Below are 15,338 nucleotides of genomic sequence, written 5' to 3' on the forward strand. Positions count from 1 at the left end.
GTTTATTTCAGGAATGAAAAAAAATACTGGAAAAGCTTACAAACATGTGGCACTCAGATGTCAGGCTGGCACTGACCTGTTAGCCTGCCGATGAACTGGCCATGTGGAGGGCCAAAATTATGTGTGTCTTCAGCACTCTGTTGTTATGGTTGGCCCAGAATTAGACTTGCTTACTGAGATTCATTTATCATACCATTTGCATGGAGTTGTGGAGATTTGTGGTAATCAATTTGTTTAAATAAATAAGCAAATCCAAGATAAAATGTGACTAAAGATGAGCAGAATGTTCCTGAAGGAACACATTGAGCCCTTGATTGCCTTTGTGAGGTTGTAATTAAGGCCAGGATACCATCAGAACATGGAAACTATTGAGAAGCCTTTTCACAACTCTGGTCAATGTAGTAAGATTGAGAACTTTACAGAAGCACCATTCTGACAAAACAGGTCAGTGGGATGCTCAGAGCAGTTGTGCAGATATTAACCAATTAGTTTATGCTCCTCTTTCTGATGGGGAAACTGAGAAAAAGCAAAAAAATCCCATGTAGCAAATCCTTGCTGAAATTGCACTCTCAGGGGTTCATGCCTGTCTTTGTCCTTTCTTGAACACAGTTTCTGCAGAACTGTGTTCTACCTTTCACCTCACTCTATGCTTCCTGCTGTCAGAGCAAATCCGTATTGCCAGCTGCCCTACAGTGCTACAGTTTGGGAGACAAAGGTGCATTAATATAGCTGTGGTAGGAAAAATAAATAAGCCATTTTGTTTGGTATATCTAAACTGATATATATTTGCTTCTTTTGGAAAAATTCCAAGTGGAGAGCACCCAGAGGGATATTTTGGTGGTTTTCTCAAAGTACTATAGTCCTCATTGTAGATTTGAACCAGAATAGGAATAGCAGATGAGATGTTCCCTCAGTTAAGCATCCTCCACTTGCACAGAAGCTGGGTAGATCTCAACCTGCAACAAATGGTACCTCCTGCTGGAGAGGAACATGCCCACACCTGGGTTGGGAAGGACAGCTGACATCAGGAGGAGAGATGTGGGTGATGTTCCTCCTGCACAGTCATGCAGAGGAATGTCACAGAGTGCTTCCTAGCCAGCAGGAGTCAAATCCAACATGGAGCAAGCCACATTTCAAAAGCACTCCAAAGAAAAGTCAGATGCCATTATTTCTTTTCGGGCAGCTTTACTTCCTCTCAACACTCAGTGGGGTCCTGTGCTGCTGCCAGCAAACATGCCAGCCATCTGGCAAATTTTATTTTTATAGTGATCCAACAACTACAAGGCATGCCAGGCTATTTGTACCATCTGCCACAAAAATGTCATCTCAACAGCAAAAGCATGGTGGACACCTGGGGCCTAGAGTTCCAAAGCCTCAGACAGAAGAATCTCCGTCCCCAAGGCAAAAACAGAGCGTGACGTTTGGGTCCCTCTCCAGACAGTGAGCAATACTGGGCACAGCAGTAGTCGACCATTCTTTTAGGTTGGTTTTACCTGAGGGGCTTTGCTCTTTCTGTCTTTTTTCTACTGAGAGTATAAAAATGACAACTTGACATGCGCGTGGACATTTACAACAAAGTGATGGTTTTCTCTAATTGGTTTTCTGCATTTTTAAAACTAGAAAGAACTGTATTTCATCCCATTTGGAGATCTTGTTTCACAATTCAGAAGTGAAGATCAAACATCAAGATGCCCACCACTGGGCTTGAAAACAGAGAAGAGTTTATGAATGGGAAACTATTTAGAACTTCTTGATCTTGCAGCTCGATCAATAGACAACCTGCATTATTAGGGAGCCCAGGGTTTTTCAGAAGCTTGGAGAATTGGGTATGGGGCTTCTATTCACAAAAGAAAAGAAATCCCATTATTTTCTTTGGGGCAACATTTGTGTTTTTATTTTAATTTCCACTGCTATAGCTGATTTTGTGAGCAATTTTTGATAACATATGCCTGACTGAGAAAGAACAAAGTGCATTTATTCATGTTTATAAAGACTGTTTGAAAACATCCTAACACTGTCAAATGCTCAAAAAATATTGGGCATAAGTGTATAATTTGGGAGATTGGTGCAATATTTTCCTAAATCAAATATTCCAGCTATTAATCAAATATTGCACTCACAGGACATTAAAACAGCAGTCTGAAATGATAACTTTTGTTCTTAAATTTTTCAGACTGCTGAGGTTCAGATTGTGTACTCTAATGGGATGATGAAATGGAAACAACATGGTTTGTTGCTGTTTTGTTATTTTAACGTAATTACTCTTCTCAGCATGTTTTTCATTGTTGAGAACATAAAAAAGAATAGTGCCTTAGTCCAGTAATTTTTTTGTCTGTTGCATATTTAAAAATCGGATAGGCATTGCAATGTTTTGTCCCTGTTTATTACCATTGACAGTTTATTTAACTGAAGAGATCTCCACAGACAGTTTAGACAGCCCTTACCCACAGATGAACACAGATAAATCAGCCTGTGTTTATGCTCACATTGCTTTGTAAGCTTGCCTCTTTGCTCTTTCTCACTCTCTCCACTTCCCCCTCCATTTTATTGCTGTCAGTGTTGCCTCCATGGAGGATCTCTCTTATGTGCTCACAGAGTGATTTTGCGTTGTAAGTCTTTGTCTGTACTACACCCATGCTCATCTTTCCTGAAAATGGAGCACCGATTTTGATTTTTAACTCAGAGCCATTATTCATTCTTCTCCTTTGTTCCTCTGCCAGCGCAGCTCTGTTAATTTCGATAGGAGGAAATAGGAGACTCTCTGGGTCTGTCCTTAACCCATAGAATTACATAGAAAAAGTTGGACTAAAGCTGCAGAACACAAAAACCCTTGACATCCCTTGGAAAATTGTTTGGCAATTACTGAATTTCACTGAGCAGAAAGGAACAAAAAATTGCTTTCTATTTTGGAGAAACCAAATATTTAAGAACGCGTTAATGGTCAAACAGCTCTTTTGTTTGAGGAGCATGAAATAGGACTCTTTTGTAATCAGAATGCTTAACAAAATAGCATAGACTTTTCTCCTAGGTTGGAAATGAAAGCACCAAGCTGTTAGGCAGTCAGATATTCTTGCTGACTAAAGGATTTCCCCACGTAGTATGAAAATACTACAACACCACACTTTTACTCATCACTGTTCTCTGCTGAACATCATTGAACTTGACCCTCCCATGCTCTCAAGATCAGTGCCCCAGCTGCCAACCTTGGGTGCCCCTTCCCCCCCAAAGTGTGCTGCTGGGCAGCTTGGGGCACCTGGGGCATCCACAGCTGCTGCAGCCCCAAATTGAAACAGGCATTTCTGAATCAGAGCCCAGGGCTGGGACAGGAGAGGTGGACATATTCATTTTCATTGAACTGTGCTGGGCTCTGGGTATTTAATTATACTCAACTGCTCTAAAAGATCTCAGACTTGGTTTGGCAAGAGGCCATCATTTCTTGGCCTTCGAGAGCTGCTGGACCCACACTGGCTTTTCTTCTCCTCGTAAGCCTCACTCATAGCTTGGTTAGCCTGTTAATTGGAGAACAGCTCTTGTTGGAACAGAAAGCAGAGAACAGATGTATAAATCTGAGGTGCATGGGCAAAAGTTACTCCTTCAGATTCACATAGGATGATCTGCTGTAAGTATAACATTTAACCATTTTTCTATGACCACTGACAGTCTTAGCCCTGGAAAGATGGCAGAAAAGCACACTGCTTTTTATTACACAAACACAGACTTGAGGAAGGATTCACAAATATCTGCTTTTCTGATCTCCAAACTTCACAACTTGAGTCCTTCCTCCCCACCATGCTTCCTTCAGGCTTCATTTGAACAAATATCTTGCTGGGTGAGATTTGTAATGAGCAGATTACCCACTGTTTGATGACATCTTGCCCAGAAGTACTTTAAAAGTCTATGTGGGCTTTAAAAAATACTAATTAACACCTCGGCGGAGATATTAGGAAAATTCTAAATTTTACATGTCACAGTGAAAAGTTTTAAATAAGCAGCCACAAGGCTGGGCTGGAGAAAAATGTTCCTTCAAAGCCTGAAAAGTCCCCTTTGTAGCAGTTTACTGCTGATCACTTGGAGGTGCAGAGTTAATAGGGAATGGGAATTCAAAAGCTATTCTGCTGGAAATGTCTGATACAGATGATTACAGTACAGGGCATGACTCTCAGAGGGTTTTTTTTCTGTGGTATTTGATATACTGTGGCTTGAGAGAAGTCCCTGAATCAAGTTAGACTTTCTCAATGAGAGTAATGACTGTGCACCCCCCATAGGTGTGGCCCCACCAAAGTCGTGCCTGAGTCTCCTGAGCCAAAGACAGATGTTAATTTGAAAAAACAACAAACCGTAATGTTATGTACATAACAAAGTGCTTGGCAAGCTGAAGGAAAACAGTGATTTGTATTGTTATTATTATTTAATATATAAATAAAGGCCTCACTGGACTGAAATTGAATTTCAGCAGCCTTTCTGGAGGCAATTAAAACCATTAGCTTCATCAGCCAAGGCCAGCGTTTTAATGTCTCTGAAACACTCAGGCTGCCAAAGTTAATTATTCATCCTTTTCTTAATTGGATTCAGATTGCATTTTAAAGGTGCAGCTTCAAGAGGGTTGGCTGAACCTTAATTTTTCACCCCTACCTCTCCTCCCTTCCCTACCCCCAAGAAACATCTCATCAGAAATCATTTCAAGCCTTTGCAAAAGGATTACAGAGTGGATTTCAGACCAGGCTGATGGCTGATATCTCATGGCAGATCTCAGCCAGTTTAGTAAACAGTGCAAAAACCATACATTATTGCAAGTTACTTCATGATAGTAATGCTTCTTTGACATGGAAAGCTGACCAAGAGGAACAGGAAAGTATCATTTGCTCTTACGCTAAGAATTATGGCAAAGTACAGCATTCACGCCTTGCATTTCTACCAGTAAACAAATACATTTGATTTTATAAAATATTTATGCTATATAAACGCGTCACATTCTGTGCTATTCCAATAATTAATACTCTAAAGTACGAATGGCGGGTATGATATAGTTCTTAGAATGCAGGCTTCACTTCTTAAGGCTGTTAAACTTCCTTTTGGTTCAAAAATTGCTGTTTTTTGGAAGAAGATGAATTGCTTTTTATAACAGAGGATTAGAAAATAAAATCATCTTTTTGTGGCTACACTGAGAAGTCTCAAGTCATAATTTGGTATACAGACAAAACTTTTCATCTGTAACAAACCTTGTTTTAGGTTCCTGAGCTCAGCCTTGTGTCTGATGTGTTGTCTCTAAAGGCAGACATGGGGGGGTATTATGCAGTAGGTAAAAAATAAAAGCATAGATCAATACTTCCCCCAAAATATCCTTTCTCTAGACAAAGCTAAAAGTGCACCTTCTGGTGCACCTTCTGCAAAGGAGAAATGGGGATCAACTGACTGACGGATGAAGAGTGAAAAACAGGAACGGGAGAACAGATTTCACAGGAAACAAAGGAACACTTGAAGGAGATGCTGAGCAGAGAGAGCCCCGTGCTGCCCTGACAGATGCTCTGATCTGATCTGTTGATAATTTGTTTCTCTATAGCACTTTCAGCTCTTTGACAGATTGTTGTGCTTTGTGGTGTATGTGGTTGCTTGTTAATATTACATAAAGAAATAGGTTTTCTGATCTATATACAGACAAAACAATTTTCAGTGTATAACCTACTGAACAAGTCTTTCAGCCTCAACTGACCTTTCCCAAACACTCTGGAGATGAAAAGTACCATCCCATTATAATAATATATTTTCATCTTCCTGTGCAGTTATTCTTAAACTGAGGAGTTAGGTGTCACTCGTTTTCTCGTTATTAACAACATCATAAAAGAAAAATATATATTTGGAGTCTGAACTGTAGACTTTCCAGGATTGTTTCTCAGGCCATCCGGTTGCCTGTGAGTTTCCAAAATAAAATTGTCAAGCAATGTACTGACTTCTTTTACAAGGTAGAAGTGGTGTAAGACAATAGTCTATAATGTTTCAGATGTGTGTAACTGCTGAAACTGCCAGATCTCTGTTCACATTATTAGCAACACGTGCAAGGTGAAGGCTGCCACAGGCTAAGCTAAAAAGGGTGTGGGGGGATTGTATGGAGTATGAATTTCTGATGTAACAGTTTCTCAAAGCTGCATCTGAGAAACATCTGGTTTTTTTAATAGTGTTCGTGATTACTAACACTCATGACTGCATGAACTGCTTCCTAGTGCTTCAGCTTGCTGCAGACTTCAGAAGATGACCTTATGCACTCGAAGCAAATTCTTTGAGAAGCAAAGAATAATTTGATGTAGATTGGGACAAGTGTGAGAATCATGCTCATGGGACTACTTCACAGATTGCTCAATGTTTTATTTGCTACTTTTTAATGCTATTTTCTTTAGTTATAGCATTACAGCCTGATTAGCATTTTTGTGTTGACTATATGATCATGCCAAATTAGTGTTTTGTATTCCATGTCATGCATTAAGTCTGAAAAACTGCAGAAAGACAAGCTGAGGCAAGATGAAATTAGCTCACATCAGAGCATGGGGACTTATAGGAAATTGTTTCTCAACTGATGATACAAAATGCTTTGACAGTATAGGTATTTCTAAAAAACTGCATGCTTATTATCCCTTACAATGAACATAAACACACACTGTCTAGCTGTGCTGTAATAGCTGGGTTGTGAGTAGTTAGTAGAGACCTGATATTTTAAACAAAGACTCTCTTCTCTCCCACACCATATACCTATCTGCAGAAATGAGGCTGCACACCCTGGAAATCATTCCAGGCCTCTTCATGCTGTATCCTTTCTTCACAATTTATATCATCCACCAAAAGGTTTTGGCTGCAGTGGCTGCAGCCAATGTGAGCAGGGACTATTGCACAACTCCAGCCTGGCTCGTCGGTTTGAGAACAGCTATTACAGGGCTCTACCTTTTCCTTTACAAACAAAAAAATTATTCAGAACTACCTACAAGCTTTATGTCCCTCATACTATGCAAGATGAGAAATTGACCTTCGATGATGTTACTTTTGCAATAGTTGTTACCAGACAGATGTAGGTGTTGATTTTAGAGTGTCTTTCTTAAAGCATTGTCAGATTTTGTTTACCAGAGGCAAGAGCAATTTCCAGTTCATAGAGGCAGGGACCTATGTAAGTTGTTTTAGATTCTAATGACTTATTTACAATTTATGGAGGAGTTATTATTTTTTTTTATTTGTGGTTTCCAACTCATACAGACTCCATTTGGGAGTGTTTGATGCACACCTTGTCTTGCCCTGCACTGTTTTCTGGAGGAAGACAGTGCTAACACCCAGAGAACGTATTTTCTGGCTGCACTTGTTGGGAAAGAAAGGAGTGAAAGAAAGCCTTAAAATGCTGAGAAATTCTGATTCCTGAGTGACTTGAAGCCAGGAAAGCTTCCTCTGCTCCCCTCCTCTCTTTGGAGAACTGCAAAGCACCCATAGCAAGAGAAATGGATGTGTGTATCAGAGCAATCAGGGAATAAGGCCCATTCATTTTGGACATGAATATCCCTGATGAGGAAATCATTTTAAAGCTACCCAATTTACTGTGCAAGATATTCCTATTTCAGGAACATTCTGTGAAGAATGGCTGTATGTGGGTTCCGTTTCACAGATATTATGTGGACCTTTTAAGATAGTCCAGCACACAGAGCTCTTCTGTCTTTGTAATTGATGCTGTCCAAGTCAGGGACAAGAAATGTGTCTTTGGCTGACAGAGAAAAAAACTACTAAAGAGCATATTTCCTAGGAGCAGTAACACCATAGCAACAGTTGTCTTTCAGTGCTGCTGCTGTATCACTTAATAGTCCTCAGATTGCCCAGAGCCACAATCTGTTCTGCCATGAAACTGCACGTGAGCTGATGCTGTTGGTGGATCATTACAGGAAAAACGTACCTATACAGCACATCATTTTTGCTTTTATCTAAAATGATTTTTTGTCCTCATAGCCACATAACATTTATTTTTCCCCTTTAAAATGAATTTCAGGGGAAAATATATCGGTAGAACTGATGAGGTCAATAATCTTTGATGAAATACTTTACGTGGGGAAACATAATGTGTGTGTGTGGAAATAGTGGAAAATTCCAAACTATGAGTTGGATCAGTTTTATTCATCAGATTTTGTGTTTAAAAAAATTGGAAAAAATATCATTCCTTTCATTATTTTTCAGAATGAATAAATATTTTGAATGAGTTTTCAGCTAGGAGTTTCACTTACAGTGAAATAAGAACACAGTATTTCAAACATCAAAATGAAAACTTTTTGATTGACTACTTTTTTTTTTTTTCCCAAATGTTCAGTTTATGAAAATGTCAACTCTATCCAAATTCAAGCCAACAGAAATGTTTGAAAATTCTTCTGAGATGAGAACGAATTTTCCTGCTTTGTTCTGTTCTACTTATTATATATTAACACCGCCTGGCTCCCTTTGCTAGGTGTGGCTTTTTTTGTCATTCTTCTATGAGGGCTTGCATGGAAAATTAAGGCATACTTGCTGATTAATTTAGGATGGAGGGTGAAAACAAAATGTCGCTCCTCCTTTGAATCTATCCAGGTTTCAACAAGAACTGTAGTGCTGTGTACTGCGGAGTCACAGATTAAATGTCTGAAAATTGAATTACTTCTACAGAAGGTGTCTGTAGGTAAAAACAGAGGCTGAAGCTAAAGGTTTACATGCTGGCTGCTCTTACTGGGTCTTTTCTCTGGTTTTCCATTCTGTGGATGTTAGTCCAGCTCCTTCAACAGGCACTGAAAACATGATACATTAAACAAAACAAGTGGGCTATAAATGGCCCATGATTTATGGGTTATCTTGGTTTGTCAGTTCTCACCACTGTGAAGCACTTCTGGTATTTGCACAATGATGTAAATTATTGCAGCATGAGAGCATTAGCAGAGTGCCCTGCAAGCTGTGAAATATCCCATTGCTAAACACTGTTTGTGCAGCCCAATAAGCTGCTCCAATCTCAGGCTTGATTCTATCACTGCAGTGAAGAAGCAAACTTATTTTGAGGAAATACTGATTTATGAAATACAATGAGGAACCAAAATGCCATGGGCATGTGGATTCCCTGGCTGTGTGACTACAATTCAGAGACAGCTCTTCATTTTGCACGTTAGAAAGAGCAGTGAATGATCATTAACATCAGCTTGTATATGGATGAGGAAATGCTATGTGCAGGGGGGCTGACCAGTGATTTGGTGGTATAATAAATCAACTAATAGGTTTTCTTTTTATTCTGTTTGTGTACAGCTAACAAGAGAACACCAGGTGGCCCTCTCCTCCATCACTTACATTGGCTGTGCTCTGTCCATCTTCTGCTTGACGATCACGCTGGTCACATTTGCTGTATTGTCGTGAGTGATTTTAACTGAATATGTGCTGAGCTGCTGTGGTACAGAAAGCCAAACAGTGCCTTTCAGGTCACTAGTTTGGATCCCCTCAGGTACCCAGAATAAAACAAAGGCTACTAGTTTTTCAACCGCCCTCAATTAGATTCTGCACATGTATTTATACTGGCTGGTTATTTCTAAATTAATTTCCTAAAATGTGGTGGTCCCTATCTAGCAAGCTATTTTCATGTTATGAGAGATTTTTAGATTTTTTTAAAGCCCTCCATGTTTTGCCACAGTTCAGGAATCTTGCAGGAATGCTTGTCAGGAGCACAAGGCAAGCACAGGATCAGCAAGGACCACAGGATCTCCCCAGCAGAACTATCTTTGGATTGCTTGGGGCGAAAGAAGCAGTACTTTCTGCTTTCCATCTTGCCTGTAAAGCAGTGTATTTATAAACTGCCTAGGTATGTCTGGAAAGGAAGGCTCAGTCAACATCAGCTGCCTCGTTTCTATTTCCTAAATACTGTGTACAATTACACTAAATGACCTACATTTAATTTTGAGTATCTTTCTGTTCTCTGTTAGGCTGGTTTTCTAACGTGTTGCTAAAGAGAATGAAGTGTGAAATTCACTCTGTGGCTCATGTTTAAATCCCTGAATTTCTGCACCCTCACACCTGTAACACAGCAGCCCCTTTGAGAGCTTTCTGCACACTGAAGGTTTTTGCCATGGGTGCTTTAGGGCCTTTTTGCCTATTTATGTTCTAGTAGTGACAACGGAGTTTGAGGCCCAGCTAGGCTCGATACAAACATTTCTGGAAAACAGCTTTCATAGAATTTTCTATCTAAACAAATAGAAAACCTAACAAGGGGTGAAGTAACTCATCCAAGGTTGTGCAGCAGATTGGGATCATATCAAGGAATGTGATTCTCGTCTCCTTGCTTGTTAAGCATCAAACCATGCTGAGAGGCCAGTTTCTAGGAAAAAGGGCTTGTTAAACACAGTAAACTGATTGCAGTGTTTGTTTGTTCCAATAGCCATATTACTTCCAAGTCTCAAGATATGTGTTGGTCATACTTGGAGTAAGTGTGTAATGTGTGGCAAAATCCACCCTAAACAAGTCCAGTGTCTGCATAATTGGCACTGTGCTGTTAGCATATTTAGGCAAAGAGGAACGATCTGCTCCATTTTTTTGTCTGAGTGTAGAACTGGATATTTGTGTTTAGAGAGGAAAATGAGCAAAAAGAGCTGGTACTGCTGCAGCTGGGCTGAAAACTCCTTGAGCATACTTGGAAAGAGAGCTTGGATCCAGCTGACTATCACAGTGTTAAGCACCCCACCTACATACAGAATCATTCAAACTCCCAATTAAAAATAATTTGATTAGGTTTTCACTGGAGAGCAGGGCCTCATTAGACAGCTGAAGTGAAATTTTGCAATGTAGTGTTAGATGATCATGAGGTAAGTGGAGAGGAATCTGGCAAGTTCTTTGCTACTCTGTGTACTGGCAAGGAAGGCTGCTTCCCAGGAGGGCAGTCCTGACTGCCTTCTGGGGAATGATGTTCCACTGTGTGACTGCATGAAGTTCCTTGTTAGAAAGCCACTGGTACCAAGAAGCACAACCTGTCTTTCAGAATTACTTTTAGGGCATCAATATTTCTTTTTGCCTCCCGCTTCACTCCTTTCTAACAGAGCGGTGGCTGAAACTGTGCTGGAAGTACAGTGCTAATAAGAAGACATCAGCTGCACTGCTGAGCCTATGCCACCCTGCTGAAGGGGGCATGCACAATGTGCACCAGCTGTTACAAAAGTCATCACAATGCAGCATAATAAAAGATGGAAGTGCATACTGTTGTGCAAAAGAAGTTGTGCCATTCATGCAGCCAAATGGTCTAGGTCTCTTGATAGTGAAGGGGCTGGCAGGCCGTATGTTGAACAAGAAAGCCTCTCTCTACTACTGTTCTTTTCTTTATGCAAAAGGCCTGAAATGTTTGGATAAATGTTTTTGTTTGTTTTCTGCTTCCTGTTTTTGGATGATTACAGAAGCAAAAGGTCAGAATACTCCCAAGAAAGCATGTTCTTGTCAAATTTCCAGCCAGTTTTTGCAAAGACGAGAGAAGTTCGAATAATGTTGTAATCATGTTCAGTGCACTGTCAAGATAGGCACCATCCATATGTGTATGAAGCCATAGTTCCTGTGCTAAAAAGCTGATAGTGGTAAAACCCAGAAGTGGGTTTTACCTGGAGGTTTTTGAATTACTTGTTTCTAATACAGGCAGATATAAACAAAATACAAATAAAAACTTAGTGCCAGAATGTGGGCTATGTGTTATAGACTGCTGAATGCTTTCTGTGAGGCACAGATCTGATTTCCTTGACAGCTCAGCACCATTTAGAATCAAGCTCTTTGTTAATAGTCAGTCATAACTCATTAGCAGAGCTGGTTAATGTGCAAATCAGAATTATACTGCTATTGGGATGGTGACAGAATATACAGGAACCCAGACCTGGTGGAAGAAGAGCTTAACAGACACTCCACCAGAACAATTAACCAAAAGCCAATCAGAAGTATTTCTGATGAGTAATAAATATGTTCATGCATCTCAGAAAACTGTTTTGTTCACATACCTTTCTGTCTTCTTCCAGGTCTGTGAGCACCATCCGCAACCAGCGCTATCATATCCATGCCAACCTGTCCTTTGCTGTCCTGGTAGCTCAGATCCTGCTTGTCACCAGTTTTCAGTTCAGCCCTGGAACGGTAAGTGAGACAGAGCAATGACATTTTTGCAAGGCTTCTGCATGGTATGAATGTCTATTGGATGTGAGACCCCACATTTTTAACACGCCAAGCAAAAAATGCCATCCCACAACATTGGATAAAGCCTTCTGTGAATTCAAATAGCATTATCATAGTATCCGTCCATGTTTGACTGTTTGCAGAACAGAGGGGAACACGAGCCCAACAAATGGTAAAGTCACTATAGTAATGAGGAAGTTCCAGCTGTTTGTTCAAATGGATCAACTGACTTTTGCCTGACCAGGTTTATGTGTATCTCATCCATTTCCTCCACTGAAAACTGTATGAATTCTGTATTGGAAATTTTTGTATGAATTTTGCTTTTAGGTAGGGTAGTATTTCTATTTCTAAACATAAAATCTGTTAATGTAATGTGCCACCTGAAAAAGGCAGAAACAAAACCTGATTTTAAAACAAACTTCAGGTGTGCTCTATTTTTGTTTTTGTAATTGGCAAAACTTGTAATGGGTTGCTATTGTGGTCAGCCATTGCTTCAACAGTTTATATTAATCTTTTTTTTTTTTTCCTAGTGCAAGTAAATATGAGGTCTGCATTTATATTTATCTCAAACTGAATTCCTTGAGCTTCTCTTAAGATTATAAATAACCATAATATCTGATGTTACATAGGCTATTACTATCTGAGGATCTAAAAACAATTTGTGAATTTAAGTTCATAGTCTTTTGTTGGTAGGTCCTGAGTAAGATAATGTGCAAGGGAGAAAATAGTAAGGAATGATTTAGATGGAAAATAGAGACAGTGGAGAGCAGCAAAGGATCTATCTGTCTGTCTACCTGTCTATCTACCCATCCACTGATCCATCTGTCCATCTGTGCATGTATCTCAGACAGTGATCTCTTCCATAGTTGATTATATTTGAGGTTGAAATGTCCACAATGTTTACAAGTGGAGATTACAAGTGAAGTTTTCTTTTTGAAAACCATAGCTCACAGAAAGCAAGCCCTTTTTTCATGCACTAGGCTTTCAAACGTTTCACAGAATCCCTGGATATTTCAGCAATAACTGTAACAACAATAATTGTAGGACACAATTCTATAAAGACCTTGAAGCCGAAAAGCACCAAGCACGTATCTGCTGCACTTTTATTTTTATTGTTATAACCTCTAGGGATCAGAGGTGTTGTGATTCATCCTGTTATTACTCTTGCATCTTTACCTTCTGCATGCTCAATTCTCACCAGCTTGGGCATCAATTTTAATACCTTTAATTGCTGCTGTAATCGGACTGCTAAATGGTAGTTTACAGAAAGAGAGAGGCAATATGTACACTGGGAGATGAACTTAATCTTCTGCATCTGTCAAAGATGGGTATATTTAGTGCTAAACAGTTTATAAGTGCCCTGCTTTGGAGGACAAATGGTACCAGTTTGCTTGAGGAAATACAGTGCAATAAAGAATGGGATTGTATAAACAGGCCATGAGCTGGCATCACTTTCTTGTATGACTTCATCATCTTTTTTCCGTCTCCACCTCTATTGATATTTAGGTTTTGATTCCAGATATAGCATACAGTATTTCCCTAGTAGTTTCAGATGTGCTATTTAACTGTTTGCAATTTATACTACAGCGATTTTCCTTTTATAGTGTAGGAGTAATTTTTAACTTACTAATCACAAAACTCTACTTCCATGAATAGAACCTTGATCTATCTAATACATTCACGAAGATCTTTTTATTATTCTGTCATTTAAGGATGTTATCAAAGTAGTAAGTAAGGCACAAGTGCAGAATGAGTATTATCCAGCACTGCATGCAGACCAGACTCCTGCTACGGCACTTTGTTTATTTTTTTTTTTTGCTGTTTTGTGATGCATATTGCTTGGCTACTTGAAAAATTGAAAGCATCCATTTGAGAAGAGGAGCTCGTAAGTCAGCTTTATGTTGCAGTTATACTGTTGTGGACTAATCTTCTGCTGGAAATCAAAAGGAATTTAAATGGATTTCATAGCCTTATGATAAAATTAACTGGAAAGATTTTTACAGTTCTGGACAATAAGCAAATCTGGTTTAACTGAATGTCAAAGAACATTTTGAAATACTAAATGCTTACAGACCTCACTTACACAAATTAAAACCAAAGTTATTGTTTTTTAATACATCTAATCACAGTGGATTTGCATTGGAATGTCCCTATACAAGCACAGAACCAGCTGAGTGCAAGTGAGAACATACTGAAAGCCTTTACTTTGCATTATGCTATCTAGTTCTAACATTTTAATTTTCATTAGTACAAAAAGTCCTAAACTATCAATAAAAAGAATAAAATGCCACCATAGAGAAGCTAAAGTGACACAACAAAGGGAACAACTGATTAGGATGTTTAAAAACACTGTGCAAACAAACTGATTTCTACTGCTAATGAATCCTCGGCACACGGACTCCAGCAGCCTGGGTACCTCACTGGGACTTGTCCAGGTGAGGCAGTGAAACCGTGAAAACAACAACAATCTTCCCATGGACATTATGCAAACAACCCCTCCAAAATTCTGGAGGTGTGATAGAAGGGATGCTACAGGATGCAAAACTCAGATCTGGCTGCTACTTATTCCAAGAGCACGTTTAAAATGTACCTGGAGTGAAAGAAAGCCAAATGAGATGGCTGTGTGGTTAGCCCATTGCAGTCAGATCTGTTCTGTTACTGCATGACGAGGGAAACAGCTCACAGTGAGACATCCTCCAAAAGCAGGTTGTGGGAAAAGGAGAACTGTGCTGTGTGAATATGTGAGGAGTAGGGAAGAAGAAAGGATTATATTTTACTGTTGACATAAGGTAGGCTGATAGGAGACTTAGAGAAAAATGTAAGGTCTCTTTGAAGATTAATTGGTGGAGCTCTTATGAAAGCCCTTAAGGAAAAGCTGGTCCTTAAGCTCAAGCTACACTTCCTCTAGTCCACAGTGGGCCATAAGCACTGAGGTGAGTGTAAGCAGAACTCTAGAGGATGCTTTTACTTCTCGATGCATTGCCTTCAGCATGGAATTCCTCTCTTGAGGCATTTATTTCACTTCAATACATGCAGTAGTTTACACTGGAGCAGATAGTCCAGTCTACACCAGGTAGACTTGCTTTATGCGTGGTATTTTTCCATTGTGTAAACTTTTGTACTAGCTCCTGCTTCCAGAAACTTGATAGCACATAGTCCTCCAAAAGATTGTGTCTGTA

At 39.5% G+C, this 15,338-nt stretch overlaps 1 protein-coding gene and 1 long non-coding RNA gene across 12 annotated transcripts in view; one reads left to right on the forward strand and one right to left on the reverse strand.

Annotated features, from left to right (window-relative positions):
* ADGRD1 (adhesion G protein-coupled receptor D1) overlaps nucleotides 1-15,338 on the forward strand; it is a 122,484-nt gene that overhangs the window by 71,084 nt on the left and 36,062 nt on the right. For all 5 annotated transcript variants that reach the window (XM_090120784.1, XM_090120782.1, XM_031592726.2 and 2 more), the window contains 2 exons: nucleotides 9,280-9,383; nucleotides 12,009-12,120. In XM_090120784.1, the coding sequence (XP_089976910.1) occupies nucleotides 9,280-9,383; nucleotides 12,009-12,120 (216 nt within the window). The remainder of the gene's footprint in view (nucleotides 1-9,279; nucleotides 9,384-12,008; nucleotides 12,121-15,338) is intronic.
* LOC116228674 (uncharacterized) overlaps nucleotides 1-15,338 on the reverse strand; it is a 357,464-nt gene that overhangs the window by 64,698 nt on the left and 277,428 nt on the right. For all 7 annotated transcript variants that reach the window (XR_016458699.1, XR_016458698.1, XR_016458702.1 and 4 more), the window contains one exon: nucleotides 11,991-12,112. This is a non-coding gene — a long non-coding RNA (uncharacterized LOC116228674). The remainder of the gene's footprint in view (nucleotides 1-11,990; nucleotides 12,113-15,338) is intronic.

Source organism: Phasianus colchicus, chromosome 18 (assembly GCF_987193195.1).
Source record: "Phasianus colchicus chromosome 18, bPhaCol1.hap1.1, whole genome shotgun sequence".
Lineage (NCBI taxonomy): Eukaryota > Metazoa > Chordata > Aves > Galliformes > Phasianidae > Phasianus > Phasianus colchicus.